This window comes from Hyposmocoma kahamanoa, unplaced genomic scaffold (genome assembly GCF_003589595.1).
Source record: "Hyposmocoma kahamanoa isolate Upper Pololo Valley unplaced genomic scaffold, ASM358959v1 86, whole genome shotgun sequence".
NCBI classification, from domain to species: Eukaryota; Metazoa; Arthropoda; class Insecta; order Lepidoptera; family Cosmopterigidae; genus Hyposmocoma; species Hyposmocoma kahamanoa.
The window spans coordinates 11,434,673-11,456,262 of NW_020654289.1; the positions used below are offsets into that span (position 1 = coordinate 11,434,673).

General features: G+C 34.2%; 1 protein-coding gene across 6 annotated transcripts in view; it reads right to left on the reverse strand.

The window, feature by feature from the left end:
* Positions 1 to 2,506: 2,506 nt before the first annotated feature.
* The window catches only part of LOC113234673 (GRAM domain-containing protein 2A-like), a 90,204-nt gene continuing 71,120 nt past the window's right edge, over positions 2,507 to 21,590 (reverse strand). For 2 of the 6 annotated variants that reach the window (XM_026470105.1, XM_026470106.1), the window contains 7 exons: positions 16,373 to 16,542; positions 15,295 to 15,398; positions 11,345 to 11,542; positions 9,781 to 9,922; positions 9,164 to 9,324; positions 8,159 to 8,287; positions 2,510 to 7,692 (listed from right to left, as the gene is read on the reverse strand). In XM_026470105.1, coding sequence (XP_026325890.1) covers positions 7,588 to 7,692; positions 8,159 to 8,287; positions 9,164 to 9,324; positions 9,781 to 9,922; positions 11,345 to 11,542; positions 15,295 to 15,398; positions 16,373 to 16,542 — 1,009 coding nt within the window. In that variant the 3' untranslated portion in view covers positions 2,510 to 7,587. Of the gene's footprint in view, positions 7,693 to 8,158; positions 8,288 to 9,163; positions 9,325 to 9,780; positions 9,923 to 11,344; positions 11,543 to 15,294; positions 15,399 to 16,372; positions 16,543 to 21,590 lie in introns of all 6 variants that reach the window. The other 4 variants (XM_026470101.1, XM_026470104.1, XM_026470100.1 and 1 more) reach the window with 4 other exon arrangements.

A 21,590-nucleotide genomic window follows, 5' to 3' on the forward strand; every position in this document is an offset into this window, starting at 1 on the left:
CTTATAGAATTGACAACGAACGAGGAAATAAAAATCAAGTTCAAAAATGGCCACCAAGAATTTTGGCTACAAAAACCGATCCCGAAATTGTACCCTGGATTGTGGGCAATCGTTCAACGATTCTTTATAGCATTCCCCTCGTCATATTTGTATGAACGTGGTTTTAGTGCTGTGACAACGCTGCTTACTAAAAAGAGAAATCGTTTGTATGTTACCGAACGTGGTGACTTACGGCTGTTCTTGAGTAAACAGGAATCTGATATCAACAAACTTATGAAACAGCATCAGATTCATCCCTCACATTAGTTTTTATATTAGAATCGATTATGTTTGTTTTATTTTGAATAAAAGATACTCTGTCTGAATACTATAAAGTTGCGTTTCAATAATCATTCTCATTGGCAGGTGTAGCCCGTAAAAGTTAACTTCAGACCTGAGCGCCGTTGTGTACTACCTACTGCTCAGATCTCAAGTTAACTCTTACGGGTTATAGTAAAAGTCTCGTTCACAATGAATGTTTTATCTCCGCTAATATAGCTCACAATAATTAATTTAATTTGAAGTTATAGTGGTTTTTAAGTAGGTGCTAATTCCCTAAAATATCGGATATTATAATACGCCATCTATTATACAATTAAACTCCGTTCAATAACGTCGTATAATAACATACGTCACATTATATTGGAACCCGTGGAACATTGACGCATGTGACTTTTGACAAAATCTAGATACATATATTAGGAACTTTTTGTACGTCATTTTGTAAAAGTCTATACACACAGTAATATGTAGCCGTTTTAAAAATATGACATAAAACCTCTTAAAAAGTCTTTAAAGTGCTCTACTGTAAAGTTGTGGAATTTCAGATCAGTTTTTGTTGTACGACTACGACGATATATGTCTGTATGTATGTATGTGTGTGCGCGTGTGCGGGTGTGCGGGTGTGCGGGTGTGCGTGTGTGCGTGTGTATATCTCGATAATTTTTATCCTAAAGTTGCCTGGAAGAAATTTCTACTTAGCCATACAGCCACCTGTTGTACATCACTTTTCTCTGTTGTTATGGTAATTTGTGATATGCAATAAAGAATAAACAAAATCCGCAAATAGTTTTTTAATTTGATATTATTTAACACGCAAAATTGGCCTTAACGGATGTTTCTTTAACATTATATGATTTGAAAGAATATTTCTTACAAAAATTTAATTTGACATGTAACATTATAATGCACGTGATTGCCATCGTTTTGTAGCGTGTTTTGTTTATAAATAAGATCAGGGTAAAGAGTACTGTTTTGAGAAATTTAAACTACAAAATTCATATTTAACTCGTCTATCTATTTTATTTACATGGAACAACAAACAAATCATCCAAAACAAACATATACAAAAATGTCAATCAAACGTCAAACTGACAATTCCTACGCAGTAGAAATAACATAATTTAACTACATGTAACCATACAACGCATTTTATGAGCAACTTCTATAATATAACGCATTCGCTAAACATGCAATTTTGTTCCAGAATACGACTTAAAAATTGAGGCTTACTTAGTTTACACAATTTCAAGATTTACTTCTAGGCACATTAACAATTAAAAATAATTAATTTTAATTTTTAATTCAAAATAACGACTCGTCAAAAAAATGATATCTAAAATTATTCACGAAATGTATATTATAATATGTTGAACCGAGACTTCAACTTTATTTTTAACGGGTATCCTCTAAACTAAAAAGTCATTCGTTTTCCTAAATATTAGTTCATTTAAAGTTGTCTTATGAATGCGATAAAGGATCTTTCACAATGTGTTTAGTATAAAGTTAACATTTTAATATATATAAAAAAATACAATAAAAACAAAAAAGAAAATTATTATTAAATTGTTATATATTTATGATGAAATAAAGACAGTAATTACTGTCCCAAAATTCAATAATTTTAACAAAAAAAAATAATATTCTCACCGGCTACAAAAAAAAATATTGCACAATATGAAATAAAATCTTTCAAAAGTGAACAAAAAATATATTACAAAAAGTTAATATAAACCATAAATAACAACATGTTCTTACCTATTGTACAAACCTCACTATTATAATATATTCTAACTACGCTTTATTTCATATAGTCTAAGGTTGTCTTTGGCAATAAAATCATTATTTAGCTTTCGTAAAATCATTAATTGTTGGTTAGACGTGTAATGACCTAATAAAAGCATATACTGCAAATTAAACCGTCGATTTAATACTTGGAATAAAATAAGGTCAACATTTTTGGTTTTTTACCTCAATGTAAAGGGATATAAAAGGCTATCAACGCAAAAGTGGTATAACCCACATTAATTTTTTTTCTACATTACTTTAAATGATACTAAAGAACATAATTATTTTATATTTGAATGCTATTTTTAGGTTTAAAAAATATTTTATTATTATAATATTTTATACATGAAAATAGCATCGAAATACGAAGTAATTATGTTCTTTAGTATCGTTTAAAGTAATATTATACAAAAGAAATTAAATGTGGATTACACCACTTTTGCGCTGATGACGTCAATTAGCGAAGTGTTTTTGAGCAATGTTTTGAAAATTGTACAACAAAAGTTGTTAAATCCGTGGCAACAATTAGATCCTTTAATTTCAGTCTTTAGTGACATACTGTACCCAGCGACTTGGCGACAAAGCTTTTACTTGTACTTTCTCCATATATGTAACAATCATAAAGATATGGCAAAAAGTTACCGAACGAAAAGATGCTACTTGAGTCGCCTTGAGCATTAAAAATGTTTTTAAATTATACTTTTTCCATTTAATTTTGAAATGGACGATTTTATATGCGAAAATTTAGTAAAACTGTAAGTCAAGTCAACACGTCTAACTATTTAGCACTTGCGAATACAAAATTGTCATCGACTTTGAAATGGAAATTGGCGAAGGGAAAGAATTACTCGACTATACAAAAACATGGATAGTATCTTCTAAATGCTCTTAAATTGTTTTAAATGAAATGTACTACCTTTTACAACATGGCAGCTAGGAACGTGGACGCTGGCGGTAATAATGTGTTTAAAAATGCTGTCTTTTTTTTATTGCCCCGTGTAACCTGATTTTTGTTTCCGGCTTATCAATATCGTTTTCTTATTCGTTTTAAGATAAAAATATGAAAAAACTTTATTTCCATGCAAAACTTTGGTTTTTGTGATCCCAATAGCGAAAAGTTTGAATTTGCGTACCATTTAGACAATGTACAAATTTTCGGGTAAAAACGGAACATTATATTTAAAATCTATAGCATAATTTCAACAAATATTCTACAAATTGATGACAACGAACCTAGAAATGTGTCGTTCATTGTAAATGTGAATTAAGCCCTTGTAATTAAATTTTGAAATAATGATCTTTTAGAAAATTAATGTGTAGTAATTTTAGTTCTCTGAGTAAACTAGTAATGCCATCTATGGTATTTTAGTGCAATTATTGGACTTTACCACTTTTATAAATAATGTTTATACACATGTGACAGTAACAAAAGCAAATTGCTGCTCAATAAAACAGAAATCAATACTGTTAAACCAGAAACAGAACCTTTTTCAAAATTTGTACATATTGTTATTGCTTACATACTTATTTAGCGCACGTTCCACTAAATGTATGTCAACTACCATAAAGTAGGACTCCTAAGAATGTACTCTTACGTACCTAAAGTCTATATTTAGAACAGAGTAAGATTTTGCGCTAGTATCTATTAATAGAAACAAGTTCAAATACACAACATGAGAAAACGACGTAGACTTTGGCACTGATGGTAACCGGTACAAACGAATTTAGGCCATTCACAGAAATTACCAACAATAACACAAAGTATATTTTCAGAATTGCTGATTATATATCCTGTCAGATACCGGAAGGAATCCGCACTTTTTCACCAATCAAAAAATATTATGATTTTCTTTACTTGAAAATATGTACATATACAATTGTATTACACCTGCAGATAATTCATTTTCTCGATAAAATTAAAAACATTCCGTGATTTACTGTTGTTTTTATTTCTAAAAAGTGTTTTTGCAACTGTACCTTTCCTTTGTTAGTCGGTGTACGTATTGGTGCTTGCAGCGGACATAAAATTGTAACGGCATAACATCTGACAGAACATTTGTTTTTATGACACGAACTGGTGGGACGAACGTGTGTGCTGGTGGTAAATGACACGCCTATCCCTATCAGTTGCAGTGCCGCTCAGAGCGATTTAAATCATAAAGATCTGAGGGGCACTGCCACTGAGCCCGTCATCCTGAGACATAACAAATTATATCTTAATCAGAAAGTCTCAATGCGGCTTGGCTAAGACGGCTCTCACAAGAGGACGCAACAGAGAGACGCAACACTAACTGAAGAACGTTGATTTGTATAATACACTACAGTATCACACACGGCCGCGCGTTACGCAACATTCTCCTTCGCGATACCTCTGGGAACTGCCTTTTGGTACATTTTCTCGCAACACAATAAAAACGATGTTACAAGACACCTTCGCGTAACATAATTATAATATATTATTACACAAGTTACATCAATAATTAAATAATAGTTTACACTTCATCTATTACATTATAATGCTTTGTAAAATCAACTGTTTTGTTACATTATGTTAAATATTAAATACATGAAACTATTTCTACTACAGTAAATTAATATTGCATTTGTCTAAACATTGTTATTTTTTTAACAAAAGTATATCGAGGCACATGCTAATATATAGTCTGCCTACAAAAACTTACTGCATTTTAACAACCAACGCCATGTTAAAGACGTAAGGTAATTTTCAAAAGTGGCCTGGCATACTTTACGCGTTTGTTGCTATCAACAGTGATAAAAAATATGTCGTAATAACGTTAAGAAAACTGGTAATATGAAATTAAGTCAATATTAAAATAAATCTCACAGAATTGTAAATTCCGTGAGCTTTAGAGACTAGAGAAATAGATTATTTAGGAATTCTTACTATGAAATGGTATTTCCCAAGAATAGTTGACTTCGTCTAAATTGACGAGGGTTAACCTGCAGCAACATGTTCATAATTACAATAGAATGTATAAAATGTCATAATGTACTGGCAAGAATCGTTATTTAAACCTATTTGGCAAACCACTGAAAGTAGGGTAGAATACATCATGTAACACGATTTTTGTTTTTGGGTTACAATATCATTTTCTAATTGGTTCTAACATAAAAACAAGAAAAATCTTTACTCCCCTGTTTAAAACGTCACTTTTGTGTTGTACAACAACAAAAGTTGAAATTTCCGTACCATGAAGGAAACTTACAAAATTTTCGTGTTTGTCTTTATTTAAAGACAAAAAGGCTCAATCTACGTTGCGGCGGAAGGGAATGGAAGCGTTAATTTCGCTTCGCTGCGCGAGAAGGCGCGCTCGATCACTGTAATTGCTCGAGCATTCCAGGAACTGCGCCTTGAGGCTGTTGTATTTTGTCGACATTTGACGTTACACTGCGTTACACGGCGCGCCACATCCCGCGGTTTCGCCAAGCGTCGACGACGGCAGCCGCGGAATTCTCGCGAATGCGCGAGACGACTTGATTTTTAGCTGGTATCTAGTTTGTACGTTACACTATTAACCATAAAGTTCATTACGCCATAAACAATATAGTTACAAAAATTCGCTTCCATTCCATTCCGCCGCAATATAAATTGAGCCAAAGGGAACATTATATTTCAAATCAATAGTGATTTGAAATACAAATGTCCCCTTTTTGACTTTAAATAATGAGAAAATTTGTAAGTTTCTTTAAAGGTACGCAAATTTCAAACATTATATATTTCAACCAAAATTCTACAAATAAATTACAATGAATCTAAAAATGTGTACATTTGCGAGATTATGTAAATACCACTATGTATGACAGCCACAAAACCAACTTTCAGAGGTGTAGCTACTATTTTCTACATACGTGCTGATCAATTAAACAGAAACCAGAACTGTCAAACCAGAAACGGAACCTTGTTGAAATTTTGTTACATAGTGATTGACATCATGTATAGCATACACTAATACACTAATTTTAACTCACTAAAAAAGTTGTTTGAGCGACTAAAGACAGCATAGATGGAAACTAAAAAACAAACTATAAATTCGATCGACTCATACAGTAAGGGGTTTTATTTTGGGATATCCCTGAGTTGCAACGATGTTTTAATGCAAGCAGTGAACTAAGGTGGGAACCTTTGGGATCAATTTAAAACTATAGTCAGAATCGGTATACTAATGTCAAATTAAATTGTTGCACCTTTGACTTGACAAGCGGTTTGGCTTGATCGATTTTAGACGTATGGAATTTCGAATCTCAACAAAAATCACATTTTGTGATTTTTCTTAGTGAACTAAAACTTTACTAAATTAAAATTAAATCATGCCAGTTAGTTCAAAATTGGACATTAAGATAAATGTTGTAAAGTATTATTATGAACTAAACTTTCGGCACAAGACAAGCTACAGACATTATTATGGTTCCTATTTTATTTAGATTAACAAAGGCATTTACTTTGATCAAATTAAATTTTAATGCCAATTCTGGTAATGTAAATTGGACAGAACGAAGACCAACGTCCTTTCATTTTGTGGGTAGTGATATAAACATCATTAGCTTTATTGTTAGTTTAGAATATTGGAGAAATATAAAACGGTATTCTTAATATTTCGAAATGCCACTTTAAGATGTTTTTATTTAAACGTTACTTACTTAAATACATTCATAAACAGTATATTTTTTCAATCTTCCAGTACAACATCTGGTTTAAGATTGCAATAAAAAATCATAATGTGTATAGTATGAGGAAGTCTGTAACAAATAAATAACATTTAAGATAAATTATTTGTTATAAATTGATTACGTAAATAAATTCAATAGAAATTAATATCACATTACTTTTGACGAAAGTGAACATTTAGATTATTGTTCTGTGGCGCACATCTATAAAACTAACTTTAGTATCGATTAGTATTTGGCTGATGTACAAAACAGAATCAGCACCATCAACAACTACAATGAAAATTGTCAATAATCTTAGTTCGCGTTAAAGTTATTGCAATAAAACAATTCAGATTTCACTAAGTCAACAATTAGTGTGACAGTACGATTAACTCTGTGCTAAACTAAAATTAAATTAAACAACATTAAATCGTTATCGTTTTCATTTTCAGGTAGTAAACTAATTCCACATATTAATAAAAAAAAAAGATATTCTAATTCTAGTTTTGTTAAAACACTAAATTGGAGCCAGCACAAATGTCGATATCAAAGTAGAACTCAACTAAGATGACAATGGTCTCTGTAATTCAAATTCTTTATACATTGCTGTCCTTTTTTAAATAATAGAGAGTGGAAAGGTAGGCAATATATTCAGGTTTGTCAAATAAGTCTACGTTAAAAAATTGGAATCCACAACTATTGTCGACTAATGACATTTTCAGTAAGTTGGTATTGTTCACCAAGTTGATACTGTTCACTAATTTGACACTAAAATGAATGTTCATTAATTAGACACTAAGGTATCAGTGTCCGCTAACTAAAAGCAGTTTCGTTGGGCACATCGAGATTTATTTGGTGACCGGATTGTGCCATGTCAGTGAGAATCACCCCAGATAGCGCTTCTAGTGACTGCCGTACCTGAAATTTCATAAAGTCACATTAGTTATTATAACTGATACAAAGACATCTATGAGAAACTAATAAAAGTGTCTTCACTTCACATTGGTTTTATGAAAGGAATAATTCGTTCCACCTTGGTATCAAAACTACAGCCACCACTCTTTACTCCTCCTTCTTCCGTATTCCTTTTGATGACAATAATAGTTTGTCCATTCCAGAACAAACTTGACCCGAAACAATGCTTTAGCAGCCGAAGTACAGAAAGAAATTGCATTTAAATAAATAACGAGTTCTTAGGTTTCCATTGTTACACATAAGAAATTAAACTAATTTTCTAAATCTCGTATAGTCAGCCGTGACCGTGGGAACTATAAAGGTCCCGAATGATAATTCGTTTGAAAAACAAATAGACGCGGTTTAGATCCGAAAAAATAGTTTAAAAAAAGTTAAAAATATTGAACTTCTAAACGAAGGAATACCATACCTTTGTGAGCAGTAACAGGTTGGTAGAAAGAAAAGCATGCATTTCCGAGGCAGCGCGGCCGTGTAGACGCGCCCGCCATCTCACGAGCTCAGTATACAACTCTTCCCCGGACAGCTTTAACACGTCATCCTGGATTTAATGCACATATTTAATACAAAATTAGAGAATTTATTTTTTTACAAAACGAAATTAAAGCCATTTGAAAAATGAATATCGTATACTATATTTAGTTCAGTTGATATGAAATAATCTCAGTACAGAGTACTAAAAAAACGGACTTCAAAAGTACGTGGAATTACATATAATTACCAAGTTTTATTGAAATCGGTTACCGGAAAGTGCGCAAACCCGGATTCATCCCCTAGTTCGCCACTATGCGGGACTTGACACAGGAGATAATAAAAATCGGTTCTCACTACTCAAAGTATATTGAGAGAGAAAAACGCCTTGAATTGGGGAATAGCAAAATTAACCATTAAAATAATTGCTCCTTATAATGAAATTTAGGCGCTATCTATAAAAATGAATCTTCATGCGTGAACCCTCAGAGGTGGATTATTTTCTTCAAAATTAAATGGGACCACCATGGAGGTACCTTCTTTCTAACGAAAAAGGAAACAGGAAAATCGGTTCACAAATACCGGAGTTATCGCGTAACATACAAAAAACATACAGTCGAATTGAGAACCTCCTTTTTTTGTACGCGGTTAAAAAAGAATTGGTATAATATACCATACCGCTGTATTGCGGTTTTCTTGTAAAATTAGTACGAGGTAAGTTTGTGTTTTTTTCTATTGTGAACATTTTTAGCAATCGTGTTGTCACTCCGTATAATCAATGTATATCCTCAATGTTACTATAGTAACATGTTAATATATATATATTATTCGAAAGCGATTGATTCGACAGTTTCACTATTATGCGGAATCAACCAAAGCCAGTTGAGGTTGAGGCTTTTCATTATATCATTTCCTGTAACCTACATGTATAATAGTGTATTATTACCTCTGTCTGCGATCTGCTCACGTATAATTTGAAGGCCAGCACAAGCGAAGACAATGCAAGAATGACGATAGAGAATATGAGGAACGCCTGCCAGCCACGCGGCGCTCGTCGAGGTGCTGTACTACCTGTCAGTAGCGCAGGTTGGATCACCGCTGCGCCTGCTATGGACAAGGAGTACCATTATTGGTCTAATTTGTAATAAATAAATTCTCTAATTTGTAATAAAGTAGTGTTCTCTGCAGTACCCGCCTGGGTAATCTATTTGTACCGCTTCATTTACTTATTTATTCAAACTTTATTGTACAATATACTGAAGTACAAAAGGCGGACTTAATGCCTTAAAGCATTTTCTACCAGTCAACCATTGGGCCAAACAGAAAAAACAATAGGATAGTGCTATACTTAAAACAGGATGAACAAAATACTTTTTTTAATGATACCAAGTGGCGGGATGAACAAGTCGTGCGCCTGATGGTAAGTGACACGCCCGTCCATAACAGTTGCAGTGCCATTCAGAGCTTTAAATCGCAAATATCTGAGGGGCACGGCCACTGCACCCGTCACCGCGAGACATAAGTTGTTACGTATGTTTTTTATCAAGACACGCATTTACCCACCTGTGGAAAGGGACGAGATAGCTTCAGGTTCTCTCTTCACTATGGGCGGTGGTTTCGAGTCGTTTTGGTCCGCCCCGCCAGAGCTACTGTCGTCAGGGGAGTACTCTGATGCGTCTAACTCTACCTCAGATGCACGTAGGTCCTGAAAACAAATGTTTTTCACATTATATACATATATACACAGAAAAGCTATCTAAGTTCTTGAAGCATGATGATGGCTAGGGCTGGAATACCGGTATTTTCAGGAAGCGGTACCACTAAACTTGCTACAGTATCGGTACTTAGATGCTAGCTGCATAAATTATCAGTATAATTTAACTGCGTCTGTGGCCGAACGGTTACCAAGCTGGTCTGCTACGCAAAAGTATCGGGTTCTATTTCCGAGCCGAGAGAAATATTTGTACATCCACATTTATTTCTCTCGTGAGTTTGGGTGTAATTTATAGGTCTATGTATGTGTCTATACTACCCGCGACACAGGGTTTCCCTAGTGCGGGGCTATGAACATCTACGAGTGTGTGCATTATTATTATTATTACTATGTATTAACCTAACCTTACTATGGTACCGGTACTTGCGATACTACCGGTATATATTATACGAGTATACTCTTCTGAAGATGTCGCGAATCACACGATAATGTCATTTAATGAGTAAATGAACTTCACCCAAATTTTTTATATTGTGGTAATACTGCTTTGTATTTGCTAAGTTCCTCTATGTACTGTTTAACATTGCATCATGAATAGAAAAATACTGGAAACACGATAGAGAAACGAAAGAACTAACAATATTGTAACAATACTTGTTCCATGAGTATAAAGTTGCCACGTGCTGACTTGACCCGCAGTATACTAGCCTCATTGATCTAGCTATCGAAGCACAATTCTGTTGGGTTAGAGAATGGACTAAGGAGGAGGCTAGACCTCTCACGGTGTCCCGCCCCAGTACACAGGCGAGATGTGCGGGGGATATTATACGCGACATACCCCTATACGGTTTCCTCGTCATAGCACAATGTGTAGTGTTATGAACATTCTCGTCTTGCTTCAGTGTCTTTCCATCCACTTATATGTATACCTATAAAGTAAGTTTTAGCGGCAGTAAACTAGTAGTTTCGCAAGGAAAGTACTCCAGGGAAGTACTGCCACTTTACTTATTTCTGCCGCCAAGAGTAATGTTAGCATTACTGCATTCCGGTTTAGAAGGGTAAGGGTGCTGGTGAAATTACAGGCACATGGGACTTGTCAACTTATGTCTCAGGGTGACGGGCGCAGTGGCAGTGCCCTTCAGAGCTTTGGGATTTAAAGCTCTGAGTGGCACAGCAACTGTTATGGACAGGCGTGTAGCTTACCATCAGGCGCACAACATGTTCGTCCCGTTCAAGTGACGATAATAATAAAAATTTATAAATAAAAGTTTATTTTCTAGTCACTCAATACCTATACTCAGAATATTTGAACCAGGTAGGTAGGTTTAACAGTCTAGGTAATATTCTCTAATAACCTACAAAGTGCCGACAAAAGGTTTTCTGGGAATGAATGAAGATAATTACTAAACTCACTTGCGGCTTCGGCGTAGCATTTTCAGGCACTCGAGTGGCCTTCCAAACTTGCGTCATCAGCTTGTACGTAGAGTCGCGCGACAAAAGCGACCCGAAAACATGTCGCTCGTCTCTCGTGCATACTCCCACTGCATTCGGGATAATCCTGGCCACCTTCTCCTTTGTGATTCGGAGCACGGACGTGACTGGGATGAGCAACTGTAAATAGAGACAGGAAGAATTTATATTAAAACCATAATTGAATACTTTATAATATCGTGACGTCCCTGTCATATATACTTGCGATAAACTTATCGTGAGCAAATTATGATACATAGAAAGTTCGTCTGATGGTCTAATGTATGTACGTATTGTACCTAGACGTCTTGACCTCGGTATACTACTTTTAGTTCGCAGAAATTTCCGTGATATCTATATGTAGATGTAATTGTATATGAAAGTCTGCACTACCTGCAATTACAATAAAGATCAGGGAATTTCAGTTGAAAGTTTTTGTAACTAAAATACCAAGAATTCACTACAAAGGTTGTTATCTTCTGATACAGATTTCATTGGTGAGACAAAATCTGGCATTGTATAATATAAAAATAATAATAATAATAATAATAATAACGCACACACTCAACATAGCCCCGCACTAGGGAAACCCTGTGTCGCGGGTGCCATGGACACACATAGACAACCACAAATTACACCCAAACTCACGAGAGAAATAAATGTAGGTCATACAAATATTTCGCCCGGCTCGGGAATCGAACCTGGGACCTCTGCGTGGCAGTCCGGCATGGTAACCGTTCGGCCAGGTAGGCAGTGTCAAAACACATTGCCGTAGGTAACTTGTGTAACTTGCTCAAAGATCGCATAACAACCAGTTTAAAAAAAAATCGCTAACACAGCTTAAGTGCAACTTAAATAAAAGGAAAATCCTTAACAAGATCGATCGGACGCTTCAATATTCTATTGAATTTGGGTCAGGTCAGAGTTACACAAGAAGTCAGATAAGTTTTATTGGATTGAACACTTCATGTATTGAGTCGATTATAATATTGAAAAATGCTTTTTATTTGTAGATTTCAATAAGCAACACCAGAAGCAGCTTTCGCTGAAAATGTAGTACTTAAGTTCAATACGTGCCTTCTGTTTACATACCGGGGTCCGAGCAGTGGTACCGCTCTATGTCATTACTTTGTAATTTATGTACATTAGTGAATGTTTACTAGCAATACCTCTCTCCAAAGCTGACGATCGCCGCTGTTGAATGGGTTCCCACTCTTAACAAAGACGCCTACCAGGCTTTAGTTATTTAAATGTCAAGCAAATAATGCGCATTATTGCTTTAATTTCAATGGCTTAAGTTCAAGGTTGTGAATTGTTCTATGTTTTCAATGTGACATCGGTGACATTGCAGCGTTTTTGCCTACTTGAAAGTTATAACTATATACATATATGCACATTAGTTTCTGGAAAGTATCTAAGTCTGCCGTCCCCGCGTACGAAAGACAGGCATGAAAAGCCTCCCAGTCATCAATTACAAAGTATAATAAGACTAGTATGGTAACTACATTTCTGCACTACACTACCCTTGCATTTCTGCAAGGCTTTTTTTGACCTCCTTTAGGACGTGGCTTCCATTTATTTGTTGATTCGTTCAAATTAACTTCTTCTCGTCCTTGTCAACGCTTACTCTTTATAACAGCAATAATAAAAACAAAAATGTTTTGACTCCAGTTTCACGAGTAGATGAAGTGAGTTTGGTATGACGGGAAAAAGTAAGTAACAGTGGTATCGCCGCAAGATGTTGACATGAGGGTTTGACGTTGTAAAATGAAAAATCATATCGTGATAAGATAGTGACATCGAGTATATAACCAGAAATAGAGGCGAAATAAGAGCCATCCATCCCTGGCAACTCATCAGGTAAATGAGCCTTATATCACTTTTAAATGTCAATTCTCGTTTGCGCTGAAATCACAAATTAGAAAACTGAAATAGTACAGCGCCAACAACGGACCTGTGTATACGTTTCCTAATTACAAAACAAACGGAGTCAAGTTTCATCGATAATTAATTATTAAATTTGTAATTTTGCAATTTTCGTTCATTATGGCAAAGCTCAAATTAAACAGGTCGACTTGAAGTAAAACAATTGACGATACCCGTCAATTGTTTCGAATTCGGGCTGGCCAATCGGAGCGAAGTTGTCGCCGTAATGATTGGGCAGAATAGTTTTCAAACAAATTAAATGACATTTCGTCTCTATTTCTGGTAATATACTCGATGGATAGTGATAATCGTGTATTGAATAATAACGGTAGTGTCAAACTCTTACAAATATAAAGTTGTATTTTTAATGTCGCGATAAAATATAATAAATAATATTCTTCGGCGGAAACGTCACGTTAAAATTTACGTGCCATTGCGGTGTCATCATAATGCGGTATTAACGCGGCGAAAACGTTGACTGAGTTTACCTATTCAGAAAATACTCTTTTATACCTATAATGTTAACTGTCCATACAAACAGATCTGCACGGTAGATTATAACCGACAACAGGACTATATTATTATCTAAAACCTTGTAGACTTCCGAGATCGAAAAAGTAACGGTTATTGGAGTATCAGTTGTAAAATTTAACACAAAAATGTACAAAGGTACTATACTAATTACAATGTATTTTTTTTACTGCCCATATTAAAAGCTTTTAGCGGCACGTTGTAAATTGTATATTATAATATAGGTGAGGATTTTATGTCCAATTTTGCTTGTGCTCGAGCTTCTACAATTATATTTATAGGCCCTGGTCTAAATACAAGCCATCAATGCTTTCTTGGCAAAAACCAGATTACTCCCTGCCAAACTGAAACTTTTTTCATAACTCTATATCGTCGCCCTAGAATGAAAACCTCGCATATGCGTTTTCACATAGTTCGTTTTTACTGATTTTTGTTGAAGAAAAACTTATAAACTTCTTGCTCCAATAAATTATTAAAGTGGTATAGTATCCGAAAGAGGTAAAATTTTACTAATTAAAATGCTCTAACTGCAAACATTATTGCGTTTACTACATTTTACGCCACATTTTTATCTTCGCCCTGAAAAATTACATAGAAATCACATACGAGGTATTCACTCTAAGGCGACGATATACGAGTTTATACAATGCGTTAGACGCTATACGATTAACAATAAACAAGTAACAAAACAACCCTGCCCTCATTATAATAACTAACGCATTTGCATTTCGGGGACTTTCGAGATATTAGTACGTAAAGTTTTATTGTCACCTAATAAAATGTACATTACGTTGATTTTGCTTAATAATGAAACCGAAACTAAATAAAATATTAAAGTACTGTTCACGACCATTTTATTAGAAGAGACTCGTGTCCAGCGGTGGGGTCTACAAGATCAAGATTTAGTGACACCTTTATTAACGACTCTTACGCACACTCCGAGGAATGTCAACACGCAGTGGTACGAACGCACACACTACACATAGAAATGTTTTTGTACGACGAATACGCGGTATACAGAAAAACTTAGTTAAGTTTATGTTAAACTGAAATGTTTTATTTTTAGTGCTTTTGAAATGTAATAATAAATAAATAAAGCAAAACCTTGAAATTTTGGCGGCAATAACCACAATTTAATTATTTGTTTTATGGTTTTTTAACGCTGTTTCAAACCATCCGTGACCGTTAAGTGTTAAGTTCTAATTTTGAATTTAAACATAATTACGTCATTGTAAGCTGACCACCAGTTTGTAAAATAGCTACGTAAATGAATAATTATTATAAATAAAATGTTTTATTACCCAACCCGAAACATTATTCCCATCGTGACAATTTAATTAACAGCACGCCAGATTACTTTATAGTCTTGTTCTAAATATACCAGTAATATGGTTGAAAATCTCACAAAACATCTAATAAATTAGGAAAAATCTTACCTTAGTAACATATCCGAAGACATTTGAATAAAAAGCGAAATAATTCTTCGTTATATACAGATGCCCCTGGAGAAGCAAATCGCCAACAAGGGCACAGGAATAATCTGAAATGAAAGAAATGAAAGATACAGAATTTCCACAAAAATTGAGGGCAAGCGATATGGACGAGTTATAAGAACTCTTATTGATTCAATAATAAAAAAGGTCAGATCGGAAAAAGGGCTCTATAATTCCATAAAGTATAAGAACAAAATGTAGTGAACACCGTTTGGTTTAGATTCGTGTGACAAGCCTTTGTTTCCTCAAATTTGAGGCTATTTAGGGGTAGAGCGAATAGGCATTTATAGACAAACGCGTCTGTTTTACTATAGTCAGTCATAATATCGTCGCTTAACATTAAGTGAGTTTTGGCAGTATATTTTGCATTAAAAAAAGTGGATTATCATATCATACACTACTTGCAATAGTAAACAAACAAACGCTACTTTCAAACAAAAAAAATTCGACAGTCTTATACTTTTTAAAAAACTAAAAGTATACATAGTATTTCCTGATTTTTTCTTATATTTCTTACACAAAGTTTTCGAACTCCAGTTCACAACCCGTCATGGACTATGTGCCTTAATCCTCTCCCAAACGAAAGCTGTACTCAGCAGTGGAACATATATGGGTTTATAAGCATGATTGATATATTGAATATTAGATACAAAAGTTTTGTTGACGGTCAGTGAAACGCCCTCTATGTTCTATCTCCTGTATAGCTCCATATAGACCTTTTTCTGTAATCGGGACTTACTCTTCTTCATCATCGATCATTCCCTTCATATTTTTTATAACATTTTGGTATCGCACACACTATCAGCAAAGTTGAAGTCTCCTCAATCCCAAAACTGTTATTTTTACAAGCGGAAAATGTAGCTATCTCTGTCCCTTGTTTTGTTGACTTTATTTTTTTGTGAGAGCCATATGTTTATAATTAAAATATGATCTGTGATGCTGCGGGTGGCCGCTACAGGCACTCTTAAAGTGGTGACGCATCGAATAGATAGAACACGTAGATAAAATAAATTAAACTTACAATTGAGTACTCGTTCTTCGGGCCCGACCTGCGGGAAGTGTCTCTGAAACTTTTTCTGTCGGGACTTGCTGGGCTGCTTGCCGTCTTTGGTCTCTGTTCCCGAGCCCGCGCTCTGAACTACTGACACGTTGACTGATGGCGCTGATCCTGACAAGGGTTTCACTGCATGCCTGTAACAGATTGACGTCTGATTTAGGAAAGCATTGACCATTGACATTGAAAACTCGCTAGTTATGTAAAAGAGAGGAAAGGAAAGGAGGTATGAAAAAGAGTAGGTTCTCAATTCGCTATTTTTGTTTTCTATGTATGTTACGCAATTACTTCGGCAGTTGTGAACCGATTTGTATGATTCTTTTTGTTGGAAAGAGAATACCTAAGTAGTGATCGCATTTAAATTTGAAGAAAAAATATTCCCCCTCTAAGGGTGGCAAACTAGAAAGAAAAAAAAGGGGATGAATCCGGTTTCGCGCACTTTCCGATTTCAATAAAACTTGGCAAATAGATGTAATTCCACGAACTTTAGAGGTCGGTTTTTTATTACAAAATTTTTAAATATTACAAGTTTTAAATTTTAATCCTAATTTTTTTGAGATATTGGTTGTTTAAATGTTTAAAAGAATGTATTTGGGGCTAATGGGAATAAATGTGAACCCTGTACTGCTTTTTATTACACTTGTTAATAGAGTGCATTAATAAGCTATAATATAGGCGAGTTGTTTGCAGTCTTTTTGGCGACACGACTCGCCCACACGGTGGCGGTGATCGATCGTATATTACTTAGAAGTAAATATTATGTACAGTATCTGCATGTTAAAGTCAACTCTATGCCACTTATGATAAGGTAGTCCAAACTACAAAGGGCAGCAGTTGGTTTGTTTTGATGGAGAGTTTTCTCTAGTATGCGTAATAGATTTAAATTTTTTATCAGGTAATTTATTAGTGTTATGCAAGTTGAGGATGATTAACCATTACTATATATATTTCAAGTTTATCTTTAACAATGTCTTTAATAACTGCCTCCATGGCCGAATGGTTCCCATGCCGGACTGCCATTCAGAGATCCCAGGTTCGATTCCGGGGTCAGGAGAAATATTTGTATAGCCTACATTTATTTCTCTCGTGAGTTTGGGTGTAATTTCTGGTTGTCTATGGTTTCCTAGTGCGGGGCTATGTTGAGTGTGGGCATTATTATTATTATTATTATTATTATTGTATTTATTTTAAACTCTTATTTTATTATTATTATTATTAATGTCCGTTTCATTGAAACCGTATTCATCAACCAAATTCTCACGTACGATAATAATTCACGACTGTTTAGATAGGACATCTTCTACATCATTCAAAACTCGCCAATTACGTACTTAAGTAATCTCGTACATACAGGTTGCAACAAAAGGTCCGGTCATATTTCGGCAGGTGGTCGGTATCTTGTTTAAAACAATTTTAGCCAAATAAACAATAAATATTATATTACAATATTTTGTTTTCCCTGTAGAAATGTCCAATCGTACTTAACGACCTTTATTTTTTCCCTTCAGAGCGGGACGCCTGTAAATTTATTATTGTTTTAAAAATAAAACATGTTTATTATAGTTACGAAATGTTTAATGATTAAAAAAATTCAAAACAGAACAAAAAATGTTGATCAAAAATTCAAAAAGTACTAATCTTGTGTAGTCTTGTGGGCTGATTTTATATATATTTCGCTTTCACGGCATTTTTTCCAAATTCATGTCACGTGTGTCCTATTTTGTCAAAGCGGGACATTGTTAAATATTTTGGGGACAGCGAGATACGAAGTTTAAACACGGGATTGTCCGGGACGTTATGGTCACGTTACTCATCATTGTTTAAACACATCCACATTACACTACTACGAATTAGACACGTGTTGCTTCTAAGGAGAGGGCTAAGGCTGTAGTCCATCACGCTATGATCTAATGCACGACTGATAAATATTCCAAAAGGTTTTGTGACCTTCTATATGACTTAGTATAATACCTTCACAGTTACTTAAAGCATTATATTATTGATTATATAACATTATATCAAAACTGAACAAGAAATAACAAATAACTCCGACTGGAATTGGGTACACACCCTTTTGAAAGGAGGGCACGCGTTTTCCAATATGAAGGTTCAACAATGCTTTACAAAATTTCACTATTCCCTGGCAAATTTTACAAATAATCTTTTTTTTAAAAATGCATGCATGCATGTGATGGAAATGAATCTATTTTCTTTTTAAATCTTAATCGCGTATATTTGTTTTTAGCAAATTAGTTCCGAAATAATAGTTTCACTTCCAACCTTTAGCAATCATGAAAACCTAAGATCTCGATAAATACATACTTTGTTAAGAAAAACACTCCCATATCATCGAAATTATTAGAACACAAATAAGTGGACCGAAAACACGAATACCGAAAGCGGACTGGGAGCTACCGTGTTTGTTTTCGCTTTATATGCATCCCATACAGATAGGAATATACCGTAATGTGACCAACTTATCCCTGTGACGAAATATTAAAAAAAAATCGGGATTTAGTTTTCTGTAGGATTTAAAGAGAGAATTCAAGTTGGATTATACTTAACAATATAGGATAAGGATACGGTGTGATTTCTGACACAATCCTGCATCACAACCTTTTTGATTCCTGCACTACAATCTTTTGGAATCCTGCACTACAATCTTTTGAAATCCTGCATCACAATCTTTTTAAATCCTGCTCCACAAACTTTTTAAATCCTGAGCCCTTGAAATCAATACCTACTATCATTAATAAATACATTTTTATTTTATTTTTTAATTATTAAACATTTCGTAACTGTATTAAACATGTGTTTTATTTTTAAAACAATAAAACAATAATTTACAAGCATCCCACTCTGAGGGGAAGAAAATAATGGTCGCGTTAATAATGAGGGTTACATACTTACGGCAACAAAGGTTATAATCGCTTAGTTTGGCGATAAGGAAACATGTCCTGAAGTTCTCAAGTTGGACAAGTTTTACTTAAGCCTACAGGCATGAAGAGCATTATGGAACACTTAACCCGGCAATCGACTAGCGTGAGCTATCTCATTCTGAAACTCGTGTCAACTAGTCACTTGCTACTTAACGACCCACGTTATTTTAATGTAGTAATAACTAAAATATGGACACAACATGAAGATTTCAAATTTGAGTAATGGACAAAATATTAGATTTTTATTAACCTGAAAAATTATAGAGGTGCTAAAAAATTACGTTAGGCAAGAAATTTCCACTAACCAGATTATTTAACGTATCTCTGAGGCATTGATTTATTTCATTTTATTCATAAATCCAAGGTGAGACAAGCTCCAGATACATAAAACATGAACTGACGTCCGTTTCTACGTTAGTTATTGAAATTTAACGCGACACCGATACATGGGCAACTGTTATCTAAATTTTCATATTGGATAAACATATTGAGATTTTGTTCTTTTAGCCTACTTCAAATACTTCAAAGATTATACAGGGTAGTGCAATAAAGCATAAAACGACATTAGCAAAAACACACGAGTTTTATTGGCAAAGAAAAATTCTATTTTCCAAAACAAATCTCTCCCGTAAAAAAGTAACTAAAACACCGTAAAAAAAAATTGTATTGGCGTTCCGTCCATCGACGTTAATAGGAAATAGAATAGACGAAGACTTTGAAGTCGAAACGAAGTCTTTTACTTCTTTCTTGTTGATCAGCAAATAAAAAATTTACCATGCTTTCCGAATTGGATCAGGAAACAAAATGTCATTTACGCAATTGAAAATATTGCTAGTTATTGATATTTTTTTGTGATAGTAATAGACGGAACGAACAAGTCGTGCGCCTGGTGGTAAGCGACACACCTGTCCATAGCAGTTATAGTGCCACGCAGAACTTTAAATCGCAAAGATCTGAGAGGCACTGCTACCGAGCGTGTCACCCTGAGACATAAGGTGACAAGTCCCATGTGCCTAAAATTTCACCAGCAGCCTTACCTTTCAAAACCGGAACGCAGTAATGTTCACATTACTGCTTGAATGCAGAAATAAGTAAGGTGATAGTACTTCCATGGACGAACTCTTTCACAAGGAGCTCTACTGCTACTTATTGTTTTTTCATATGCGACAAATGGATTGAGAGTTTATATCTTTAATATCTTCAACAAAATTATATAGGGTTGCAACAGCACGTGAAAGTATCTAGTACTTACATAGTACCATAGGGTACTATGCAAGTTTAGCCAGAAAAGAAAAATGTGGAAACCCCTAATGTAAACAAAAATGTAACTATTCAAAAAAGTAACGGAAGGTAAAAAAACGCTATTATAATATAAATTTGTTTACATCATGAACCGTTTCACATACCAAAGTATTTTGCACTTTATTTGTCACTCCTGTAAAACAAGCGTACCAAAATTTAATCTTTCGATTCATGTATTATTCACTGTGCGTCGTAACTTAAAAACGTGGAATTGAGAAGACACAATTTGAAAATTTAAAAAAATTACTGAACGAAACGAATAAATATATATTTTCGTTTATAAATGGACAACTAAATATTATGTACATATAAATATACATTATTCGCAATAAAATCCATTCACACTTTTTAAAAATTTTCCACAATTTTGGGTTACGACATTATTTAGTTTTATGTGCGACATAATATGTCTACACGTGTGTATGCACATATGTACAATAGAGTAGCAATGTCTGCTATCCAAATCCGAAATTTTTCATTAATGAATGACTAATAAGTTAATAACCAAGGGGTTTGATGTAGATATTTTATTTATAGAATTCACGTTCGAAAGATAAACCGTGTAATCATAGTTTCGAAAAGTGACATCTTTCGAATGGTACAAGTAGTGGTCTTCATCGATATTTATTTTCAAGGAAAATAATTGGCGTTTTTGCCTTTATGATTAATTTCTCTAAAATGTCTAATATACTTTACTTTTAATAATGTGTAATGAAGAAAATAAGCAAAATCTAAGAAAAGGTTATTTATAACCAAATATTATACTTTTTAATAAGAGTTTTTAAGTAATACATGCGTTGCAAATGAGATTGGCAAACGCAAGTTTAAATTAACATATCGAATTGCCTTTTGCTCTCCACGAGTTGCTTACACGTGTTTAAAGTTTGCATATAGGGCATTAAAAGTATATTTGAATTTCCATGGGGTGACTCTATCCATGGTAC